The sequence below is a fragment of the Xenopus laevis genome, chromosome 7L (assembly GCF_017654675.1).
Source record: "Xenopus laevis strain J_2021 chromosome 7L, Xenopus_laevis_v10.1, whole genome shotgun sequence".
Taxonomy (NCBI): Eukaryota; Metazoa; Chordata; class Amphibia; order Anura; family Pipidae; genus Xenopus; species Xenopus laevis.
In genome coordinates this window covers 25,107,324-25,134,127 of record NC_054383.1, presented here as the reverse complement: position 1 = coordinate 25,134,127, position 26,804 = coordinate 25,107,324, and the positions used below count along the sequence as shown (strand labels likewise).

Below are 26,804 nucleotides of genomic sequence, written 5' to 3'. Positions count from 1 at the left end.
TTATATTCACACATGTATGCATTAGTATATGAAGCTGTGACACCTAAACTCATCGCCGTCCCAGTAGGTTGCAAGAAAAGTTGATTTTCAAACCCATTCATTATTTTCAAACAATCAATTTTATGCAATATATAAGCTCAGGGTCAGACTGGCCTGGCGGGACACCGGGGAAAACCAGGTGGGCCCCGCCAACCCAGATCGCACCGACACATTCGCACAGGCGCGTTCTCTGTTCTTAATGTTAATTTAACTTGGAATACTATCATTCATTTTCTTCAAACTACAGATCCTTGGCAGCATGCAAAGTTAAATATAACAAGCAGACACACTGGCAATAGATTTCTAATTTAGGCCGTCAAACTGTCTTAAACTGTTTACCTTTCTAACAGGTGTTTAACAACCACAAAGGGAGCGTAAAATTAAATTGCCAGGACCTGCTTCCAACGTCAACAACTAAAATATGTACATTTTATTCTTGAGCAAATACATAAATGAAGTGTACTATACTCCAAAGTTCATCCTAACTTACTGTACCTTTAAGCTTGGCTTTCAGATGTTTCTAGGTGAGCAAATTGCCACTCCCCAACTGTCACACTAAATTGCCTATCAATCCACCTGCCGCTGCTCCAAGCCCCATTCTCAGTTTCAGAACCAGCCTGTAACAGCAGTGGGCCTAGGGGTGCCCGCTATGTAAATCTCGCCCTGTTGATATACCCTGTGTATATAGTGCGTTGTTTTTTTTTTGATGCACAAAGCCATACAAGTCTATGGGGCAAATTCACTAAGATTCGTAGTTTCGCCAGGCGTAACTTCGCCGCACTTCGCCACACTTCGTTTCGCCAGCGCTCCGCAAATTCACTAAAATCCGAAGTTGCGCTCAGGGGTAGCGTAAGGTTGTGAAGTTGCGCTAGCGTTGATTTGCTAAGCAAAGCGAAGTTACACTAGCGATGGTTAATTTGCATACGGTGCCAAATTCAAATTTCAGTGGAGGAATACGTACAATCACTACAAATGCCTGGGAAACCTTCAAAACATCAAATAAAATTTTTTTTGTATAGTTAAGTTGCCATGAGTTTGGAAATGTAGGGGGGAAGGAGGGGAGCCCCAAAAAATGTTTTGATCTTTTTCAGCCTATCACCCATAATATAGAAAAAACACCAGCGTTTTTTGGGACTTAGAAAAAAGTTGAACTTTTTTTGAAGCAATCCCTATGTACTCTATTGCGAGGTTTCGAAGGAAGTCTAGTGTAAAAGGTAGCGTTCAGTACAATGCGCGCGTTAGTGAATTTGCGTAGTTACGTCCATTGCACAAATTCATCTGGCGTAAGGATGCAAAGTAACACTATTTAATTTACGCCCGCGTTCGTTAGTGAATTTGCGAAGTAACGAAAATGACCAACGATAGCGAATTGACGCTAGCGTTAGGCGCTTCGGCGCATAGCGAATTTGCCCCTATGGGCGTAATTTTTGCAGCGAAACAAGGCGAAAAAATTCGCCCATCCCTAATTGTGATTTGTAAAACACTTTTTTTTTATTTGGTGTTGGGGAAACAGAACCGATTGCTACTGGAGCCTATGGATTTCGTCTGGCCAACAATGCCTCGTATTCCGGATCCGGGGAACTTGCACCAAGAAACACCAACGAGTGGATCAGAATAACAAGTTCCGTTTATTGTAGTCCAAACATAGGCTTATATAGGGTATAAGCAAAGACATCCTAATATAGTCACGTATTAGCAAAGTATATGTCTTGTAATAGGTTCAGCATTCAGGATTGGAAAGAGAAATAACAGACAAATATGTGCGTGCGTATTAGCTGAGATATTTTGGCTAAGGCAAGCTGATAACATTGTTTATGGTACATGATGCTGCTTTTGCATGGTTGTCTAAGAAGAGACAGTACAGGGTCGTACAGAAAAACAAGTACAGAGGTCTGCAAGGATTGGCACGTAGGCATGTCAACCCTTCAACCCCCTCTTTGATCACAACATGATCATAAGACAAAGAATACAAAGTTAAGCAGGGTTCTAGAGGTGGTCATAAAGAAGGGATAGTTTGAGATTGCTCAGCAGTATGAATAAGAGAATTAACACGAGAACGAAAAGAACAAATGAGATACAAATTAAACAAAACAAGAACAGTATAACAGTAACAACAAAAATAGGATAAAATATAGCTGGCATAATTTGAGAAACAGTAGGAGACTAGCCAGTGAAAACATCATACTATTGGTGCTGTAAATCATCTTGCAACTGAGAACCTAAAGAAATTAATCTGTGTTTGGTAGCAACAGTTTTAACAACAGTATCATAAAATTTATCAGTGTGTTTGCGCTATGCAGCAACAGTGTCAGTATGATGATGAATAAGTGAATGACACAGAGAAACAGGGAGTAGGGATGTAGCGAACTGCCGATTTGGTGTTCGCAAACGCCGTTCGCGAACACCGGCAAAAAATGCGAACGTTCGCGAACTTCGAACACCCGCTAATATCGTTCGATTCGAACGAACGAAGGATTTTAATCGTTCGATCGAAGGATTTTCATTCGAATCGAATGATCGAAGCCATTCGATCGAATGCTTTTCATTCGATCGAATGCTTTTCATTCGATCGAATGCTTACAATCGTTCGAACGAATGGAAATCGTTCGATTTTTAGCGGTCGAAGGAATTCGAATGGTCGAACGCGAACTCAAAATGCGAACGTTCCCAAACGTTCGCGAACATTCGGCGGCCGCGAACGGTCGAAGTTCGGGCGAACACTTCGCTACATCCCTAATAGGGAGTTGATAATTAGCAATAAGTAAAATTAACCTAAACTATAAACTCACCTAAATGCAAATAACCGTATTGAGACTACTATGCTCTGAAGAGGGGCTAGGCCTGTCTTCAAAACCAAGAACTCATTCTTGACCAGCAGAATTAACACAACTACATGCTGGAGAATTCCTAATCCATCTCAATCTTGTTATTTGCCTAACTATACAAACTAAAAGAATTATCATGAAGTATTACATCTCTAATTCAACCAACACCCAAAAGATTCCATGCCATGTATTTTGAAATATTGCGTTTAGTAAACATAAGTCTCTTTATCCATGTTCCAGTGCCGTTTAGAAAAGATGTTTTGAATAAAGGCATCTGCAAAGGTATTGTCCCAAGTATAGTTCTTAGAAGTGATGAACTTAGTATACTTGCATCTCCATGATATAGTCGTGTTCTTGTAGAGACAGGTGTCCGCAAACATTTTCTTTAAAGTGCTTTAGATAGAGACATGGAAAAGATGTCCGTAATTAAAGGGAGCTGTGAAATAAGAATGGTTCCTATCTATCACAGATTTCGAATTATCAATAAAGAGTGTTCATTTGAAATCATCATCATGTAGCAAGAAAAACGATTGCCAAAATCTTCCACATGCTCAGTTGTTTATCTATAGAAGTAAACAAATTATAATGTTAGAAACTACTTTTATAAAGAATTTCAGAATCAGGATCTTGAATCCTGACACGGTAGATATGTTTAGCATTAGGTTTTGTACTTTGAGAAATTATAAACACAGTAAGTTTATAAAGGGCATAAAATTATAGCAATATGATGAAAACCATGAACAAGAAAACACTATCTTGCTTAAGTAAAACTAAATATATTACTAAACTGGAAACCTTTAAAAAGGTTCCACCCCTTATGCTTAATTGCCCTTGCTTCATATTGTAACTCTTTAATCTTATTTACAATTCCACAAAAAATATGAAACCTTACTATCGTAAAACAATTCTCTTAAGAAGATTGTGGCGTGATATTAAAAAAAATAGTTGCTGTTACATTATCCTAATCTACAATTGCTATGGCAGGAGCTGAAGTAGCAATAATACAGGTACCATAGCTATTCTCTGGTAACCAAACATAAGGCCATGTACCACATATAAAGTAGTAGGTAGATTTCTATGTAATTAATCAATAAATAGCTAATTTTATTCTAGAATAGAATAGGTTCCAAAACTCTATACTTTTCTTAAAGTTAGTATCTGTCAAATTAAGAGTTGTTTTATAAATACCATCTTCTGCTTGATGCTAAATTCATTAGCTTCATCTTTAGTTGCCTGTAAAAACACACTTAGACCAATCATTATTTTCCATGTGTCATTTAAACATGTTTAATGCTTTAATAGTGCTATTTTCCAAGCCGTATATAAATAATAATTGTTATTGTTAAACTAATGTATGAGCAGAAATTGGGAAAACTACCATGGGTAGTCCCATTGAATCAGTTGGCCTAATGCCACACACCCAACAATTAGTTTTATTGGTTCCCTTAGTTATTCTTTTTTTGTAAAGTTATGTAATGATTTGATTGTTCATAAAAATTACTTTTGCTAGAGGACATATGAACAAAACCAAAAATCAGTAGTACTTAAAATACAAATACATGCTTGTCAGGTACACTTGCTCTACTACAATTTTGAAACATGTATCTATATATCTTTGTTATGTAATTTTACTGAAGTAGGTATTACTGATTGCACTTAGAAAAGACCTTAAAATCTTGGGTCCAAGCTGTTCCTCACATGCTTTATAATCACTACCCAGTCACCCGGTTTAAGATAGTGTGAACCAGTATTGACATTTGGATCTGGAACAGAATCAAAAACATATTTGTGTATTTCATTTAGACATTTCTGTACAATAGCTACATATACAATCCCATTCTTAGGGCTGACCCAGACAGAATGTCATTTGGTGACAGTTTGTAAGGGCCTCTTGGATTGGTGCATATTTAAAACAAAGCAATGGAAGGAAGTTAACCCAAGACTCTAATGTTTCTTCAGAATCTATTAAATTTTATTCTATATAACACCATTTAGGCTTTCAACCTTCCCAAAACTCTGAGGGTTATTTTTTATTTAAGACATTATCTGCCCTGTAAAATGTGTACTCCTGTTACTTTCAATGTAGGTTGGTAAAGAATACCTACACATCACCTCATTTAAAGTTTCTTAGCAGTTGCTTTAGTTGTAGCCTTAGCAACTTGGCCATGCCTCAGGCCATCCTGAGCACATGTCAATACATACTTGTACATATTCATATGTACCTAATTTAGGCAGTTGGCTATAGTCTATTTGTAATTGCTGGAAGGGTTATTCTGGTTTAGCAAAGTGCTGTCTCGGAGATTTGACTATCTGACCAGGATTATGACGTAAACAGGTAACACAAGAAAATACATATTTTGCAACAAATGCTGGAAACACAGGTGCTATTCAACTTTTCTGAACTGAAGCAGCCATTGCATTCTTACCTGAGTGCGCAAGTCCATGAGTTAGGTGTGCCATCCTAGCATACACTGTTTTTGATAGACAGTATAATACACCATTTCTCCATAGATCCATGTCATCCTTGGATGCTCCCAGCTTCAACCACTTTCCTTTTTCCATGTCAGGGGCCTAGTCCTGTATTGTAGCCAGGATATCCATGTGCAACAGCCCTTTATGGTCTTTCTGGATGCAACTTACTATCATTGTAGGCAAGAGGGCAGCTGACTTGTCTCTCTCGTCAGCTTTTGCATTTCTTTGTAGGTTCTGGAGTTTGAAGCTTTGTGTGCGCTTGTACTTTAAGAATGGCTACCTCAGTTGGAAGCTGTAATGCTAACAATAGCTGTTTTACTAAATTTGTATTTGTATTCTTACTTGGTTTACCTGATGATGTCACAAAATTTCTGGCCCTCCAAATCAGAAGATAGTCGAGACAAATACCAATACAGTACCTGCTATCAGAAAAGATGTTCGCCCTTTGACCTTCCACTAGTGTGCATGCTGTGATGAGTGCTTGTAGCTCAGCTTCTTGAGCCGACATATGTGGAGGTAGATTCTGCTGAACTAAAACATCAAACAAATGTTACAACAGCATATGATATTTAGCATCCTTGGTACAGTAGCGAGAACCATCAAAAAACAATTCACAATATGGATTTAACAAAGGTTCATCTTTTACATTATCAAACCCATGTACCTCACTTTGTCAGGGTGTATGAAACATTTGATGTATCCCAATGTCTTTACAGATTTGTTGAATCTATCTGCAATATCTGAAATGGGTACATTTATTGTACATATTTGGCTGCGATAGATGAGAACCCGGGGCAAACCACACTCTTGATACTGCATCACACCTCCCCCTTTTTGAAATGTGGGTGAGACCATGTGAGGCAGCAACCAAATATGGTAACAGAGCACGGGGTGCGACAGGGCAATCTCCTAAGCGCAAAAAATAAACATCACCTTCTGGAGTTTTGCAGTCTGCTTTGGTAGTCACATTAGGCACTACCGGCTGGGATGCAATAACAACTTTAACTGCTGTGAGCTCCTGAACAAAACGCCACTCATTCTTGCCGGGCTTTTAATTGGCAAGATGGGCTGATCTTGTGAATTAACAGTCCCCTGTCAAGTAACCCTTGAATGACTGGGCGAATCTCCTCTCCTTGCACCCTGGACAGCAGGCCTGGACTGGGAGTCAAAATAGGCCCTACCATTCCAAGTACACAGAGGCCCAAACAGCCCCCCACCAGCCCAAACAGCCCCCTACCAGCCCACTATATGGTACCTTTCTATTGAACCATACAGCAGCCCCTCTGGCATTTGCCAGAACCCACAGATTGCCAGTCCGGGCCTGCTGGACAGTGGGTGCTATGGGATTTTGGGCAGGGGGGCCGTGGGTCTACTTGTTTGGACACAGGTGGGATGGATGACATCAACTAGATATCCGTCAGTGATAAAGTCCATACATCACCTAGGACACATTGTAATTCAGGAGGTACGGAAGGTTCCTCCTTAGACATTGCTTTTAGTGACAGAAGATTTGCTGTATCTGGGGCATTAGTCATCTCAGACACTTACTGGGGTGGGACAGACACAAACACTCAATCCGGAATGCAGTATATGGTGCACCCTAGTTTACAAAGGATGTCCCTACCTATGAAACTGTCAGGGATGGGGGCACTGATAAGAAAGGCAGCTTGTGTACGGGACCCCTACTTGGGCTGAGTCAGCAGGGTTAGTGTCCCAATTCATTTTAGCTAGCAGATGTTGGTAATCCGCTGGACCAGACACACGTATGATTACAACGAACATATCAGTCCAATTAGTGTTATGGGCACTATGGATAAACAAGAGTTCCTGTCCAAATTTGTGTGGGTTAGTACGGGGCTGTGGAACGTCTTGAAAAATCCTTCTAAGTTTTGGTGCTGTCCATGGAATGAGCTTTCTGTCTTGTGTTAATGAGAAGTGCTGCAGGGACGCCCGCCCCCCCCCTTTTTCTTTACGGGCGGGGTAGAGCTTGGCTGCGGGGCTGAGAAGTGCCTGTATCAGCGCTGCTGTTTTCAGCACTGAAAGATGAATTGTCTCTTCTCACTATTCTCTATTTTCTAACTTAACCCTTCTACTAGCAGCTTTTCTTGTTCCTCTCTTTGCTTTCTAGTTTCCTCTGATTCTACGGCACTTTCCTGACCTTCTATGTCACTTACCTAACCTTCTTCTATGTCACTTTCCTGAATTTCTTCTATGTCACTTACCTAACTAACCTTCTTCTATGTCACCTAACCTTCTTCTATGTCACTTTCTGATTCTTGTTCTCCTTTGCTCTTATTACGGGAAACATTCCTCGCATAGGGAGTTGATGGCTCTATGTATACATATGAGTTACAACCACTCAACTCTTGTGGGGCTAGAGATTCTAATACATCACTTTAACATTCCCATTTGATTCGATTATTCTTCGTTCAGACCAAAATTCTTTGTGTAAACATTTAGCAACTTTGAACCATGCTTCAGCGGTCTCTACAAAACCTTTATCATTATGATGTACAAATACAGAGTTGTTTCAGCGTCCTATCGACGTCCGGATACCACACACATTAATCATCTAATTCTACTCTCTCGGAAAGAGAATATCACAAAACATAAAACACAAACCCGGGTAATAGATAGCTCTATACAGGTTTAATAAAGAGCTGCAGGCTCCTTGTTCCTGGTTGCCAGGAGTCGATTTAGACAACAGGTATGAACAATAATAGCAGGTTTGACACGAGTAAGAAACTATAAAAATAGGTCTTCCCGTGTCCCGGAGGTGGTCAGTCTCCGTCCCGTCCTCTATTGGTCGACCTGTGTCCTTTGTATCAGCTGATGAGCAGTCAAAATCTGCAGCCTCACTTTGGGCATTAAAATTGATAAGGACACAAACAGTCCTGAGGATATCTATTCCCGTCCTAATTAGATTATGGGTGTACACCAGAAGAACCACACTGACACAAGATGTTCAGTATAGAAAAAACTTCTCCCCATCTTGCTATTTTATCTACCTATGGGTCTACATAAAATCCCCCTGTGGGGCTACACCTATACACATATTGTTTACACATTTCTCCGTAGACCTTTAAAACCTTTACTTCCCATGATGGGAAAATTTCACAGAATAACAGTATAAATAGGTTGAAATGAATCAGGAGCTAGATAAAGCTGTCTTGAGATCAGAGGTCCCGACAAAACTTTTATCCATTTCCGAGATAAGTCTTAATATTGCAACACATTTAGATAATTGGTAAATATAGTGCAAGAAAGCTTAGTAAGGGTAAGCTGTTTTGGGATGGAAGGTCCCGACAAAACCTTGTCAATTTAGTTCAGCGGTAATCCTTAATCTTGCAAAATATTTAGGATGCAATTAATGACAAAAACACAAAAACACTTACTGGTATAACAAGACAATTATGACATGCACAACATGTAAAGAACAGTACGGAAGCGCTGCAACCTTACAGGATCACCCGTCTCAAGTAGCAAAACCTGAGTTTACTACAAACTCTTGAGCTTTACTAAAAACTCTTTGTGAGTCCACCACGACTCCTTGGAATTTACAGGTTTCACCATTAATGGGTGGTGGCAATTTCTTTGAATTTTTCGCACCCATATTGAAGTAAAACACGCTGTTTGCTTGCACCAAATAAGTAGTGAGTTTCTTAGTGAGAAAAGAAGAAAGGGCAGATAGAAATACTAAAATTAAATGTATGTAGTGTTACATGCAACTTGCAGAGTTCCTAAGGAAGACTGCGTATTTGAAAGAATACTATAGACGTGGTTATTACAACTTATATCCTAGATTTCAGAAATAATAAAAAATACAGCCTGTCTCTGGATGGCAGAGCTCATGTACACTAATAGTGATTTATAGGGAACATGTGGTTTCTAAACTCAAATACTACTACTGAGCACAAGCAAGACGTCAAAAAGAAACAGAGGAAAGCGATCGCAATAGATCAAGACAATTTACGGGCTGTCTTGGGAGCAAGGGTCCTTAATATAGCGATCGTTTTACATGTAATTTATACAAAACAAAAATATGCCTTAAATACTTTGAAAAGTTGTCAGAACATACAAACAGTAAAAGACAGACACATACAACATGCAGTTGAATACAAGGCAGTGACGTCAGAGCAGAAATCCATTCCAGGAGTCACAATATATATCAACCGGGGGCCCCTTTCTTTAAACCTGGAGTTTACCCAAAACTCCTAAACCTGGAGTTATCTCTGAACTCCTAAATCTGGAGTTAACTCTGAACTCCTAAACCTGGAGTTAACTCTGAACTCCTATTGAATCCCTCGTCAGGGATTTCCTTATATAAATAGCTCACCAAAAGCTATTTGTTTCCCCAAAAAGCTAAGAATACAGCATATACGTATGGCAAGAAAAATATCGTCTAAAAGACAGATCTTTTGCTTACCTTTTCCATGCCGCTTACTGTAACCGCTTCTGACACCAGACTGTTGGGGAAACAGAACCAACTGCTACTGGAGCCTATGGATTTCGTCTGGCCAACAATGCCTCGTATTCCGGATCCGGGGAACTTGCACCAAGAAACACCAACGAGTGGATCAGAATAACAAGTTCCGTTTATTGTAGTCCAAACATAGGCTTATATAGGGTATAAGCAAAGACATCCTAATATAGTGAAGTATTAGCAAAGTATATGTCTTGTAATAGGTTCAGCATTCAGGATTGGAAAGAGAGAAATAACAGACAAATATGTGCGTGCGTATTAGCTGAGATATTTTGGCTAAGGCAAGCTGATAACATTGTTTATGGTACATGATGCTGCTTTTGCAAGGTTGTCTAAGAAAAGACAGTACAGGGTCGTACAGAAAAACAAGTACAGAGGTCTGCAAGGATTGGCACGTAGGCATGTCAACCCTTCATTTGGCAATGGATTTGTCTACATTTCAGCCAGCAAGTAGTAGTAGAGGTCTCATGTACACTATTGATAAGTGATTAATGGGAGTGATTTGTTGGACATAAAACCATTTATTATTTATTTCAGATTTATACATGTCAGTAATATGCAACCTAAGTACATAACTGCAATTCTGCATATTAATGCACAACTTAGTTTAAATAATGATTAATAGTCTTGCTAAGCGACCGTAAGAAGACATTTGGCCAATTTAAGTTTATATATTTTATTTAGCGGCAGCTAAAATTCGCCTGGCGTAAGGGTGCGAAGTAACACTAGCGAATTTACGCAAGCGTTCGTTAGTGAATTTGCGAAGTAACGAAAATGACCAACGATAGCGAATTGACGCTAGCGTTAGGCGCTTCGGCGCATAGTGAATTTGCCCTATGGGCGTAATTTTTGAAGCGAAACAAGGCGAAAAAATTCGCCCATCCCTAATTGTCATTTGTAAAACACTTTTTTTTATTTGGCAATGGATTTGTCTACATTTCAGCCAGCAAGTAGTAGTAGAGGTCTCATGCACACTATTGATAAGTGATTAATGGGAGTGATTTGTTGGACATAAAAGCATTTATTTCAGATTTATACATTTCAGTAATATGCAACCTAAGTACATAACTGCAATTCTGCATATTAATGCACAACTTAGTTTAAATAATGTTTAATAGTCTTGCTAAGTGACCGTAAGAAGACATGGCCAATTTAAGTTTATATATTTTATTTAGCGGCAGCTAAGATTATCTGTCAATTTAATGATTTATCACATTCAAAATGGGACAACGTGGATTTCTTATACAAGTGTATAACCCAGTGGACACACAGTAATTGGCATAATGCCCATTGTAAATTAATTGTTTTGATGACAATCTCTTTGATTATATTATTTGGGAATCATATAATTTATTATCATGTGTGTGATAATACTTCATGAAGACAGACATTATGACATCACAGGGTAGGGAGACTAAACCAATGATGTCATAATGCTGTTTCCATGACTACCAAGTGCAGGAAACCTAAACAAATGATGTCATAATGCTGTTTCCATGACTACCAAGTGCAGGAAACCTAAACAAATGATGTCATAATGCTGTTTCCATGACTACCAAGGGCGGGAAACTAAACCAATGATGTCACAATGTTGTTTACCAGCTGCTGTTGGAGATTCACTGTCTTAACTCAATTGCTTTTTTCTTTCGTCAGAGGAGGAGTGTAGGAGAGACGAGAGGAGAAAGAAATTTTATTTTAAGAATATTCATTTTTTTTAGAAGACTAATTTAACAGGTAAATTGAGGGACTTTTAATAGAGGGTAGAAAGAATTACTTTGTTTAAATCTTTAACTTTAAAAAGAGATATTAGTATTTTTTTTTACAGGACTGATATATCATGGAAAGCAATAGCTAGATAGGTAGATGGATAGAAGATACATATAGATAGATTCATATGTGTCCATGAAAATAGATCAAATACATTGTAATACCATGGTATAAGGCCATTAAGGGGCAGATTTATTATTTGGTGTAAAAAAATGGCAACATAATTTGCCACACACATCACAATTTAAGCCAGCAATAAGTAGTAATAGAGGTCTCATGTACACTATTGATAAGTGATTAATGGGAGTGATTTGTTGGACATAAAACATAAAAGCATTTATTTCAGAAGCATGGGATACATTTGGATTTCTAAATTTCAGTAATATGCAACCTAAATACATAACTACAATTCTGCATATTAATGCACAACTTAGTTTAAATAACGTTTAATAGTCTTGCTAAGCGACTGTAAGAAGACATTTGGCCTATTTAAGTTTATATATTTTAGTTAGTGGCGGCTAAGATTATCTGTCAGTTGTATGATTTATCATATTCAAAATGGGACTGCGTGGATTTCTTATACAAGTGTATAACCCAGTGGACACACAGTAATTGGGATAATGTCCATCATAAATTAATTGTTTTGATGACAATCTCTTTGATTATATTATTTGGGAATCATATAATTTATAATACTCCACGAAAACAAACATTATTACATCACAGGGTATGGAGACTAAACCAATGATGTCATAATGCTATTTCCATGCCTACCAGGTGCAGGAAACCTAAACAAATTATGTCATAATGCTGTTTCCATGACTGCCAAGTGCAGGAAACCTAAACAAATAATGTCATAATGCTGTTTCCATGACTACCAAGGGCGGGAAACTAAACCAATGATGTCACAATGCTGTTTCCCAGCTGCCGTTGGAGATTCACTGGCTTAACTCATTTGTTTTTTTTCTTTCGTTACAGGAGGAGTTTAGGAGAAACGAGAGGAGAAAATTATTTTATTTTAAGAATATCAATTTTATATAGAAGACTAATTACAGGTAAATTGAGGGAATTTTAATAGAGGGTAGAAAGAATTACTTTGCTTAAATATTTAACTTTAAAAAGAGATATTAATGTATCTTTATTTACAGGACTGATATATCATGGAAAGCAATAGCTAGATAGGTAGATGGATAGAAGTTACATATAGATAGATTCATATGTGTCCATGAAAATAGAACAAATACATTGTAATACCAATGCCACTAAGGGGCAGATTTATTATTTGGTATAAAAAAAATGGCAACATAATTCGGCAAACACATCACCAATATTTTACACAGCTTTTCTTCCGTCAACTTCCGTCAAACTTACTTACAAAGACCGAAAGCCTTGTAAAATAACAACGTTAAATCTGGCACAGTGTAAAATAAGACACACCTTGATAAAGTCTCCATTTACTTCACACAGCTTTTTACACCTTTTTTATTAGCAAATTTAATTTTAAACAGCATAAATAGACCCTAAATGTGTGATGTCACAATGATCTTGTTTTGTTTCCATAACAATCCAGCTGTTGTTGGAGACAGGTTGGTTTAGCTTATTCACTTTTTTCCTCTTGAGTTAAAGGAGGAGTGTAGGAGACACAAAAGGAAAAAAACTTTATAGATTCAATATAGAAAACTAAATTAAAAACAAAAGGTAAATTGGGGGGAAAAAAGTCACCTTTGAGGACTGAGATATTGACCACTTTTTTATGGATACTTCACTATATTTTGTTTCTACTAAAACCTCTGTTTAAAACTATTGTTCATTCACAAACCAGCTAAACGTAAATGCAGGTATGGGATCAGTTATCCGGAAACCCATTAAACAGAAAGCAAATTACGGAATGGTCGTATCCAATAGACTCCATTTTATCCAAATAATCCAGATTTTATCTCTGTAATAATAAAATAGTACCTTGTACTTGATTCAAACTAAGATATAATTAATCCTTATTAGAGGCAAAACCAGTCTATTGGGTTTATTAAAGTTTACATGATTTTCTAGTAGATTTAGTTATGGAGATCCATTATCAGGAAAACCCAAAGTCTGGCTAACACGTCCCATACTGTACTGCTAAGGATCCAATGCCATTCAGATCATTTGTGCATTACCTCTTAAGATATCAATGTTTATACCTAAAGCAGACTGGAAAACCTACTGTGAAAATGAGAATTCTGTGTGTTTCTGCTAAACTTGTCATTCTCTCTTTATTTTTAGATACTTACCATGAGTAATATCGATCCACCAAATAATCTTTTTCCAAATGGAAATATCATTCTGACGTGGAATGGAAAGTCGCCCATTGGAGCAGGTCTACAAAATCTGGGCAATACATGTTACATGAATTCAGTACTGCAGTGCTTAACTTATACACCGCCACTGGCCAATTATTTGCTTTCCCTTGAGCATTCTCAGACATGTAAGTATGGAAGTATCTCTGCTTTCTCCCAAATTATCAGATACATTTAAAGAAATGAGCACAGCTTTCTTACATTTCGGTTCTATTTTTTTCTTTTCAGGTTCCCAAAGGGGGTTCTGCATGATGTGTTTAATGCAGAACCATATCACTAAGGTTATGGATAAACCTAAAGAAGGATATATTGTGCCAGTTGATATCTACTTCAACCTATACAGTGAGTATACATCCGTGTCAACACGTTTAGGGCAGATTTATCAATATATGAGTTTAGAGCTAAAAAATAAAAACTCACCCACTTTTAATTAATTCCTATTTTTATAACCATATTTATCTAATGGTGAGTTATAACTTTCACCCATTGATAAATACAATGCTAAAGATCCCATAGGAATGACTAGAATGTAGGTTAGTTTTTATTTATTAAGCTCTAAGCTCACATTTTTATAAATTTGCCCCTTAGGAACAAACCATACACACCTGGAGCCCTATTTATTAAAGGTTGAAATTTAGTTTAGGTTTTTTAAACCACAACTTAACTTGCTTTTTCTAAAACCAAGAAATCCATGAAATTTATTAAAAAATCTGAACCGAAAAAGCACAAATGGGAAAAGTCTTGAAAATGGCTACTTTTTTTGTGCACAAAGGACAGCGTCAAAAATACCCAAAACCCTCTTATATCAGTTGTATAAGGGACATCTGCCATTGACTTTTACATGACTTTTAGCTGGGGACAATAAATCGGCCACTTGGCAACAAACATTTCATTCATAAAGAATGCTATAAAAAGGGCTCCATCTAAAACACATTATTACTATCAAATATATATTATTCAATAAATATCAAACATATCTATTACAAAACACCAAATCTAACTCTTTTTTTCATGTCTTATTAGATATTGCTAGTCACTTCATACAGGGACAACAAGAAGACGCCCATGAGTTCCTTCGCTATACTATCAATGCACTGCAACAGGCTTGTCTGAGCGACAGGTAAGGGCAGTGAAAAGAAACTGCAAAAACAGATCAATAATATCAGCCATCCCTGTATGTTAGCTATTGTCTAATATCTTTTCTTCTCTTTTAGCCAATATGCAAGGACAACTTTAATTTCTCAGGCGTTTCAGGGATGCCTACGTTCAAGAGGTAAGCTTTGAAAACTTTAAAAAAAAAAATATAATACAGATATGGGACCTGTTATCCAGAATGCTCGGGACCTGGGTTTTTCCAATTAACTGATCTTTCCGTAATTTGGATCTTCATTCCTTAAGTCTACTAGAAGATCATGTAAACATTAAATCAACCCAATAGGCTGGTTTTGTTTTCAATAAGGATTAATTATATCTTAGTTGGGATCAAGTACAAGGTACTGTTTTATTATTACAGAGAAAAAGGGAATCATTTTTAAAAATTTGCATTATATGGATAAAATGGAGTCTATGGGAGATGGCCTTCCCGTAATTCAGAGCTTGCTGGATAATGGGTTTCCAGATAACAGATCCCATACCTGTACTATCTGTTTCCACCCATCAGAATATTAGTGATTTCAAAAACAACATATACGTTGGGGCACAGTGCCTCATTGAAAAACCATTGTTCTATCATAAAAGAATAATGCTCCTAGGAAAGAGAAAAGGGGGTTACAGTCATGTTCCCCATAATTAGCATACAACCCCATGGTACAGAGAAATCTGTCAGGTACATTATATGACTCTTTTTACCCCCAAAATGAATGTGGGTAATAAAAAGAGGTTATGTGAGCGAATTCTCCATTGTAGTAATTGTGGGTTTCAATTCAAATTCTTGTCATTTTCAGTATGTTTTATTATTTTTATCTTCATTGAATATAGTTTAAAAGGAGAACATTAAGCCCTTTGATATGTTTTGCTTATATAATGTTTTCTTGTGTTGCAGTGACGTGTCTGAACTGTACCGAGGCATCTGACACCTATGATCAGTTTATGGACATACAGCTGGATATTAGGGTACATCAATTTTCCAGATACAATAATATTTATTTGTTATATATTTTAGCTTGCATAAGAAGCTAATGTTCTCTTTTTTTTAATATTAGATGTCAAACAGCATTAACCAAGCCCTGTGTCAATATGTACAGCCAGAGCAATTAGGAGAATGCAGCTACCGTTGCAGCAAGTAAGTTCCTTTTTCTTATCTGGGTTTGTTTTTCTTTGTTTACCATTCAATTTACTTTTATTATGACATAGAGAGTTATATTCCGAGACAATTTGCATTTGGTTTTAAAAGTTTTTTGAGAGTTTCTGAGTTATTTAGCAGCTCTCTAGTTTGCAATTTCAGCAATCTGGTTGCTGGGGTCAAAATTTTCCTGGCAACCATAAACTGATTTGAATAAAAGACTGGAATATGGATAAGAGATGGCCTGAATAGAAAAAAGAGTAATAAAAAGCAGCAATAACAATACATTTGTATTCGGATTTTTTAGCGCAGAGTTCAGAGTAATTCTCTGTTCTTACTTTTTTTGATTCAGATTTAAAAAATAAATCTCACAACATTCCTAGTTTTAGAGTCAAAAGCTCTAAACCCACGAAAATGAGACTGTTGATAAATAGGCCCCCAAGAGTAGGTCAGGGTATAAAAAAAAAGTAAATGTTCATTTGAAACTTTTCCTTTGATGGATGTTTAATGGCTACAAAGGTTGGTGCTAATCAGACATTGTGCTTTTTGTATCTTTCTAGGTGTCATCAAATGGTTACGGCATTAAAAACAGTTACTGTTCACCAACCATCCAATGTGCTAACCCTGTGCCTAAACAGGTTCGACATTTTCAGTAATGGGAAGATTAAAAAGGTAAGTACTAGGATGTGATGTAAAGTTCTGCCAGTATAGGTCCTCTACATGCACATAGATACCTAGTTATTCACATGTAAATGATCTATAATGAATATGAATTTATTTGTTATAATTACCTATTTGGGCTACAAAAAGTGTAAGAGTTTGTGAGTTAAATTCAAATAAATTATTGTTATTTGTTGGAATTCTTAGAAGGTCTGGATTTAGTTCATATGGGCATGAGATAGATTTTATATACTGGCAAATATAGAATGATTTCATCAACAGTTAAGCAACATATGAATAATTCTCTCTTATTCCCAATTCATTATGCACAGAGTGTAGCGTATCCGGAATGTCTTGATCTCCGGTGTTACACCTCAGAGCCAAATGGAACACCAATTCTTTACAATTTGTATGCCGTTCTTGTCCACGCTGGAACAACCTGCAATAGTGGACATTATTTCTGCTATGTGAAGGTAAGAAACCAGATTCATAGTGATCTTGTCTGGGAAACAATTAAGGGATGTATTTTGCATATATATATTTTTACATATGATCCCTGATAGAACTATTCTAAGATATCTGATTTGTATTTGCACTGTATTAGAAATACCTAGCTTATGGCTCCATCTCATCAGATTAGTCTCCAAATCACTGGCTAGAATATGAAAAATGTCCAATAGCCACATAATATTGTCACTAAATTCCCTTTCCTTCCCACTAACCAATATTTATGCCATGTGTGAATATTGCTAAAAACCAACCTTTCTGTAATTTCCACTTGTTTTCCAACTGTATTTTTTGTGTCCGGTGTAAATAATTTGCCTTGATCTGTTGCAGGGCCCCAATGGAAACTGGTACAAAATGAACGACAATTCTGTGACATCTGTAGACATCAAGATAGTGTTGAAGCAGGAGGCCTACCTGCTGTTCTATATCAGGTATGTGCTCTTTACCCTGTGTTTTCTCTAAAAAAGGCAACTGTTGTGTCAACCCTCATCTTGGCAAGTTGTTTGTGTTTTCAAAGCAATACTGCATCTTCCCATTGGGTGATATTAACATTTGTTAAATAAGGAAAGTTGTGAATTTGGTAAAATATGGACTGAACCATTGATTTTATCATTCTTTCTTGTTTTAAAGAACCCCGGATGAGCAGACATGCACAGTATCATCTTCTTTAAAAACATCTACAGCTGATTCTGAACAGCCAATCACTACCAAGCAACGTGGCTTTTTATCTACAGCTGATTCTGAACAGCCAAGCACTGGCAAGCAAAGTAGCATTTCATCTACAGCTGATTCTGAACAGCCAATCACTAGCAGGAAACGTGGCTTTTTATCTACAGCTGATTCTGAACAGCCAATCACTAGCAAGAAACGTGACTTTTCATCTACAGCTGATTCTGAACAGCCAAGCACGGGCAAGCAACGTAGCATTTCATCTACAGCTGATTCAAAACAGCCAATCACTAGCAAGAAACGTGGCTTTTTATCTACAGCTGATTCTGAACAGCCAAGCACTGGCAAACAATCTGGCTTTGCAATAACTTCCATGTTAAAGGTAATCCTGTGGATTTATGGTTTTATTAAAAATGTTATAAGGTGATTAGTTCAAAGAAATCCTATATTGTAGGTACGGGTACTTGGAATGTTTGAGCAACATTCAGGCTGTTATGAATGTTATTATATATAAATGATGGCCTTTATAGACATATCCCTTTTTTTAATCTTAACTACTAATTTTGTATACATGTAACTAATACTAATTCTTTCTGTAATAGAACATTGTAAAGAAAATAGATGAGAAAATAAAGAATATTATGAAGAGATTTTCAAAAGAGGAAAGTGGACAAAAAGGCCGTAAAAGGCCACGGTCAGATACTTTGGACACTGGAGAAACATCCGTTGAACCTGAAGAAAGTCCAGTTCCCAAAAAGAGGTTTGCAAAAGAGGATAGTAGAGAGAGAAACCTCGAAATGCCACTGTGTGATATTTTGGAAGCCAGGGAAACATATATTATACCCACAGAAGATCCAGTTTCCCAAAAGAACATTCCAAAAGTAGAAAGTACAAGAAAAGTCTGTAAAAGGCCACGGTCTGATATTTTGGACAACCTGCCAGATGACAAAAGATTTAAACCAGACAGAGCTGACTTATAGAAGGTAATGTTTTCAAAGTATTTCTGATTGATTAGCAAACTATGTATTGCCATCTACAGTATAAAATGTATCTAACCATATTCAGTCTGTTATGGTAGCTGCTAAATATTTTACCAACAAATCATATTTTAATCATTGCAGACCCCAATAATGATAGATGGGATAGGAGACAATAAAATGACGTCAAAGTCCTCAGAAGCCGAAAGACTGTTATCAGAGGTACAGGTAATATCTTTATCTTATATATTAGGTATAATACATGTAGTGATTTGACATTTTGAAGTTCGGAATGAGATGACGTTTCAAGCATGTCTTTTATTATTGTAGATCTCAGAAACCACTGACAAGAGACATAAGAATTCAGAGCCAAAAAGTCCAAAAGGGGTAATTAAAGAGAAGTGTCTTAAAAGACCACTTCCTGAAGAAGAAGAAACAAAAAGAAGAAAATAAAGAAAATGGAGATGAGCCAAAGAAGAAAAAAATTAGAAATGTATCACAGCAGCAATGAGAAGAGCTAAGAAGTCTAACTGTCCAATTGGTTTAAATAAAAAATATGTTTCTATACTTTGATGAGATATGGAACTTAGCTTTAATTGTCTGTAGGGACCCATAGGGTTAATGTGCCCCTATGGCTTTAAATCCCTACACTTCCTCATCTCCCTAGTTGCTGGGCAGATGCCCATGTAGCTAGTTGTAATGTGCATATCCCAGTTATTGGCCAAGAAATGCTGTGACCACTTCCTGTCATCCTTTGGTATAGTGAGTGAGAAGGAGTGGATCTTCCTCTTTGGCTTCTGGTTGCGGACCTAGCTGGATGTTTCCAGGGAGTCTGGGTACAACAAGGCTTAGTAAAGCCATTCTCTCCTAATAGGATCAGTACCTCAAAAGAGTAAAGTCCGTGAGCAGAGACCCTGAGAAAGAGGCCAGCTAGAGATAGGATACTACCTTTTATAGTACTCTCTAGAAGAGTAACATAGGTAGGCAAAGTAGCAAGAGCAGCTTGGCTCCAACTAGAAGGGATAGCAAGGAGGTAGCTCTCCCCTCAGGCAAGACTGGCCTAATAGGGAATTAGGGCTAGTGAGTTCCCTGATCCAATGTGTGGGACCCAGGTCACGGTGCTGAGATACTGAGGGTGTAGCTATCCAGGTGTTACACTATCACCTCAGGGAGTTCCGCTGTGCTGTCTCCGAGAGACATGTTGTAGTCATGTTGTGATTATCTGCTTGGGCCTCTGTGGATTGTAAGTAGAAAACCTGTGGATCATTTGTCTTGGACAAATAAACTATTCTATTTTTTTGTTGCAAGAACCTCCTGGAACCCTTGTATTTTGTCTTCCAATCACAATAGCAAATGGGAGTTGTAGTTGCACTATACCATACCTTCATTTCTTCCATTTGGTGAAGGCCCAGCCTGGTGTGTTGGAGTCAAATGTAACACATGCTCTATTCCTATAGCTGGACATTAACCCTTTTGTGGTTAAATAGGCTAAAAACCAGTAACACATCATTGATGGACGTTATGAATAATCCATAGAGATGATGTAAATGCTTTTGCTGCCTTATCTTTTGAAACTGGAACTGCACCTGGATACAGTAGAACAAGAAGTATGGAGTAAGGAGAGCAGCCAATAACCAGGAAGTTCCAGGTTTGACTCTTGGAAGAGTCTTACATCAAGGAGGTGGGAGATACTTCTGTGCCAAGTCAATTATGGATAGGTCGACTAAGCCTAAAAGGTTATAGAACTTGGATGCAAAGAACAAGACTGATGTGGTCAGTCTTCCAGTAAACCAGGCTGTTAATGAACAAGAACTGTGAGCTGCTGTTAAATTGTTGTGCCCACTGTTGGACTGAGCTGGTGGGACACCAAAGAAAAAAAACTGGTGGGGGTGTGTGGGCTCCTGCTGTGGTGGGCCTGGACCCCCTCAGTCTGACTTTGGTTGTGTTACAAGAATCTTCTCTCTTCAAAAAACCTCAGTTGTGAATAACACAGACAGATTTCTGTTTAAAGTTACCTGGATGTCACTGTCCTTTACTGTGTGAAGTTGTGACCCAGGCAGTGAATTCTCACAGTGCCACAAACTCTAGAATGCAAAGGGTCTATGTTGTGTTTGAAGTTTAAGCCTAATAAATATTTAAATAAATAAATATTATTTTCTGTTTTATGGTCTTATTTGCAAAATTTACTATTTTAAGGTAATTAACAGTGATGTGGAATACATATATATACATATACATATATTGTACAGTACTATTATAAAATATAAGATATTCATATTTATGGAGTTCCATGACCATATCGTTTTTAGACAGGTTACTGCTAATATCATGTCATGTGACAGAAATGACATCACTGAGCACTGATTATAACTGATGACATCACCAAGCATCATTTCTAAGGATATAATTTACAGGATATTCATGGCTTATGTGTATTGTAATCTTATAATACACAAAACGCGTCAATATCTTGTAAATGATATCCTTATAAACGGTGAGTACAGATGTCATCAGTTATAAACGGTGAGTAGTGATGTCATTTCTGTCACATGACTCACTGAATCTTGTGTATTATAATGAATTAAGTACCCCCTGTTGTAAAATATGAGGATATTATAAGTTACCTCGGAGTTCCATTACCTGTATAAAATCACTCGGCCTCGTGTTTTTATATGGTCATGAAACTCCTATGTAAATTATAATATACTTATAATTTACAAGAGGGGGGTACTTTGTTAACTATATAATACACAAGAGCCATAAATATTTGGTAAATAATATCCTTATAACTGTTCTTCTTGCTAGTATACGTGATTTTAAATACGTGTAATGGATTTTGTGATATTCCTTATATGATTCCTTATGTGACATAATATCATATATTGGATACACTACTATCTATATATAAACGGGCATTTTAGACATAAGAACATTGTCACGGCCGGCACCCAATACCAGAACAGGTGCCAAGTACCCTGGTCTCGGCTCGGCTTCACCAGTAGTGTGACCACTGTTGGGCTTCGGGAGGAGCCCTCCGCTTACTTGGGTGCCACCTGGACTTAACGAGGGGTACAAGGCAAGATGTTCTGGCTAGCAGAGGGGCACGGCAGGTAGATAGTCTTTTGGGCCGAAGGTCACGGTACAAATGGAGCAGGCAAGAGAATCGTCAGACAGGCTGGGTCGCGGCAGGCAGATATCAAGAGTTGTCAGGCAGGCAAGGGTCAAACCGGGTTGTCAATCAAAGGGTTAATCAAAAGAGGTAGTTGGTAATCAGGCAAGGGTCAGGATCCAGAAGTCAGAATAGTCAAAAGCCAGGCAGGGGTCACAACAGGAATCACAAACAGGTTCAGACAAAAATAGCTTAAGCTCAGAAGCACCAGAAACAAATCCTATCACGGGCAAGGTGCTGTGGACAAAAATGGCCTTAAATACTTTTGAATTTCGCGCCTTTGCGTGCATACACGCTGGCGCGGCTAGAGGACAGGATGGTGCGGCGGCCGTCCCCGCCGATGGCGCGGCGGACGACCCCGCCGCACAGGTATTATTACAAAGATGCTATTTATACTGTAACTTAAATAGACATGTACATTTATGTTTTCCTTCTAATCCTGTTGTTTTCCCCTTGCCACAATTTCTCACCCGAACCCTGTCTCAGAGAATTTAATCACATTTAATAAGATGGATGCCTTCTGAAACCACAATACCCAGTAGGATAATATAATACACCTCCTATTAACACTAATAAAGATATTAAGAGGTAAACTATCTTATCAATATACATTAAAGGGGTGGATTACCTTTGAGTTAATGTTAGTATGATATATAAAGTGATATCCTGAGACAATTTGCAATTGCAAATTACTTGGGAGTTTTTGAGTGTTTCAGTTTTTTATTTAGCGCCTCTCCATTTTCAGCAATCTGGTTGCTAATGTCCAAATTCCGCTAGCAACCATCCATTGATTTAAATAAGAGACTGGAATATGAATAGGAAAGGCCTGAATAGAAAGATGAGTAATGCAGAGTAGCAAAAACAATACATGTGTAGCCTTACAGAGCATTTGTTTTTTAAATGAGGTCAGTGACCCTACAATTTGAAAGCTAGAAAGAGTCAGAAGAAAAAGGCAAATAATGAAAAAACTATTAAAAAAATAAATAAATAATAATGACGATCAATTGAATTGGGACATTTCATTATAAAGACTACCATAGATGATGTGGCCATACATGCAGAGGTCACCAAATGAGTGGATCTCTCTCCGATATGCCTACCTTGAGGTGGGCAATATTGGGCTGATCCTTGTGGGCCCTAGGGCCCAACGATCGGATCACAATGCCGACAAAACAGCAGGAAGAAGAGGACCACTTTAACAAACTGACAGCCCTCGATCTGATGGGATTTCTAAACCTGGCTGATTGACATCTGCCCAAATATTGGCCAGTTATCGATCGGATGAAACCCATCGGAGGACCCCATACACTGCCCAATAAACTGGCAACTTAGTCTGTCGGCAGCTTATATTGGCCCGTGGTCACTATCAATGTGTATCAAAGTGATTTCAGAAGCGATTTGAACAACTGTTTCCGATGATATAATTTAACATTGTACTTCTGACTGTTAGCTTTGTAGAAATGCATGTCTCTAGGTTACCCTCCTTTTTGTAAACTGTTACATCCAAAAACTGGATTTGCTCTCTGTATCATAATTTAGTTCCACCTTAACGTGGCTACTTATCTCCTCCACAAATGGTCTGCATTGCTGCTCTGTTCCTGTCCACTCAAAGAAAAGTAGAATAACTAATGATCACATGGGAGAAAGAAAAACACTGACCCATATAGCTGCACCTTCCCACCTTTAATGTCCAAAGAACTCATGTGAGCAACTTAAAACATTTAATAAGAAATATAAAAAAGAATGTCCAAAAAAGAAAGAAAATTAAAATAAAAATAAGGTTAGGAGTGTAGAGGGAATTCACTAGAGGCATTAGGTCAACAGCATATGTAATGGCTGTTGGGGGAGGGGGGTGTTTAGAATAAATAATGACCATAAATAATATTTACTTTATATTCACACATGTATGCATTAGTATATGAAGCTGTGACACCTAAACTCATCGCCGCCCCAGTAGGTTGCAAGAAAAGTTGATTTTCAAACTCATTCATTATTTTCAAACAATCATTTTTATGCAATATAAAAGCTCAGGGTCAGACTGGGCTGGCGGGACACTGGGAAAAACCTGATGGGCCCCGCCAACCCAGATCCGCACCCACATTAGCTTCTTAATGTGAAAACACATTGTGCACATGCACGTACGCATGCACACACGGCGCACCGACACATTCGCACAGGCGCGTTCTCTGTTCTTAATGTTAATTTAACTTGGAATTTATTCATTTTTTCTTCAAACTACAGATCCTTGGCAGCATGCAAAGTTAAATATAACAAGCAGACACACTGGCAATAGATTTCTAATTGAGGCCGTCAAACTGTCTTAAACTGTTTACCTTTCTAACAGGTGTTTAACAACCACAAAGGGAGCGTAAAATTAAATTGCCAGGACCTGCTTCCAACGTCAACAACTAAAATATGTACATTTTATTCTTGAGCAAATACATAAATGAAGTGTACTATACTCCAAAGTTCATCCTAACTTACTGTACCTTTAAGCTTGGCTTTCAGATGTTTCTAGGTGAGCAAATTGCCACTCCCCAACTGTCACACTAAATTGCCACTCCACATGCCGCTGCTTTAAGCCCCATTCTCAGTTTGAGAACCAGCCTGTACACTCTTATGAGCTGGGCTGTCAAATCCAAATGCAGCTATAGGATCAGTTATACAGAAAGTTCCCAAATCACAGGAAGGCCATCTTCCAGAGACTCCATTTTAATTAACTAATTCGAAATTTTATAAAATATTTCCTTTTTCACTATAAATAAAACAGTACATTGTAATTCTTCCCAACTAAGATACAATTAATCCTTATTGGAGGCAAAACCAGCCTATTGGGTTTAATTAAAGTTTAAATGACTTTTTAGCAGACTGGGGGGGTTATTTATCAAAGGTCGAGTTTTAGAGGTTTGTGAGGTTTCTTTTATACCTTGAATGAACTTAAATGTTTTCTATTTTATGAAAACACTCAAATGTAAAAAACTGAAATTAGTGAATTTGGGGTCAAGAACCTGAAAACTACAATGAATCGTGTTTTTTAGCGGAAAAAAACTCAAATTGCTCAAATTATGAGTTTTCAAGTGAAACCCACCAAAAAAAAAAATCTTCAGATGATTGAAGGGACCTCTGCCATTGACCTCTACAGGACATTGACAAGTTTTAGCTCGAGTATTTTCAGATTCAAGCTATTTTCAGTTTAAGGGTATAATTAATCTCAAAATATTTGAGTTTTTTATTAAAGAAAACAGAAAAATTGACTGAAAAATCCCCTTGAAAACTCAAATCTTTGGGTAAAATCTACCTGACCTTTGATAAATAATCCCCTTATCTGGAAAACCCCAGGCATTCTGGATAATTGGTCCGATGTATCTGTACCTGTATCTCATTCTGTAACTATTATTTATTACTATAGTTGATGTCCCCATACAAACAACATTATTGTATAGCTGGTGCTATGGAATTAATTCACAAACAGCATGAGTGCAACTAGACAAAGATATATATATTCTTTGTACTGTACTTGGTACACAGTCTAATGCTGTAAAGGTGTAAAAGTATTACATTAATTGCTGCTACAAAATGCAAATATATTAGTAAAACGAAAGCTCCTTAAGTAAATAGACTGTGTGCTATTCCTTAGTAAAAACAAACATAAAAATGTGTGATTTTGTCACATTGCAGAATTGATGGAGAAGGTATGTTACAATTCCACATCAATATAAAGTAAGCCACACAGTTACACCTTGTGACTCTGTCTAACACTTTTGAAGCAACAATGCCTAGGCAAATGAGGCCTTAAAGGAGAACTAAACCCTAAAAATGAATATGGCTAAAGCCATATTTTATATACTGCACTAATTGCACCAGCCTAAAGTTTCAGCTTGTCAATAGCAGCAATGATCCAGGACTTCAAACTTGTCACAGGGGGTCACCATCTTGGAAAGTGTCTGTGACACTCACATGCTCAGTGGGCTCTGAGCGGCTGTAGTCGTCACTAATTATCAAGCAGAAAATGAGGTTTGTCTCTAATATAAGCTGATGCTACAGGACTGATTATTAAATTCTGATGCTAATTGCACTAATTTCTGTGCTGCCATGTAGTAATTATCTGTATTAATTACTAATCAGCCTTATATTGTGACATATTTATTCTATATGTACTATAGTATATATTGTGAGTGGGTCCGTAAGCTCAGTAAGTGACAGCAGCACAGAGCATGTGCAGTGAATCAGCAGAAAAGAAGATGGGGAGCTACTGTGGCATCTTTGGAGACACAGATCTTTACTACACAAAAGTCCAAAATAATCAAAGGGTAAAAAAACAATAAAAAAACCAAGGTAATTACATGATGGCAAGGTATGTTATAGAATGGCTAATTGTAAGCAACTTTTCAACTGACCTTTTGATTTATAGTTTTTCAATTATGTTTTCTTCTGACTCTTTCCAGCTTTCAACCGAAGGTCACTGTCCCCATCTAAAACACAAATGATCTGTAAGGTCTGGTTATTGTACTTTTTATGACTCTTCCTTCTATCCAGGCCTCCCCTATTCATATTTCAGTCTCTCATTCAAACCAATGCGTGGTTGCTAGGGTAATTTGGACCCTAGCGACCAGATTGGC

At 37.5% G+C, this 26,804-nt stretch overlaps 1 protein-coding gene and 1 long non-coding RNA gene across 2 annotated transcripts; both read left to right on the top strand.

The window, feature by feature from the left end:
• The first annotated feature begins 15,585 nt into the window (after positions 1 to 15,585).
• Positions 15,586 to 18,294, top strand: LOC121395766 (ubiquitin carboxyl-terminal hydrolase 36-like). The gene is made up of 5 exons (XM_041570050.1): positions 15,586 to 16,203; positions 16,764 to 17,336; positions 17,701 to 17,801; positions 18,001 to 18,188; positions 18,272 to 18,294. The coding sequence occupies exons 2-5, from the start codon at positions 17,130 to 17,132 to the stop codon at positions 18,292 to 18,294; spliced, it is 519 nt and encodes a 172-aa protein (XP_041425984.1). The 5' UTR covers positions 15,586 to 16,203; positions 16,764 to 17,129.
• A 110-nt stretch (positions 18,295 to 18,404) lies between these two features.
• LOC121395357 lies at positions 18,405 to 19,589 on the top strand. Its single transcript, XR_005962423.1, has 2 exons — positions 18,405 to 19,022; positions 19,161 to 19,589. It is a non-coding gene; the product is annotated as an uncharacterized LOC121395357 (long non-coding RNA).
• The last annotated feature ends 7,215 nt before the right edge of the window (positions 19,590 to 26,804 follow it).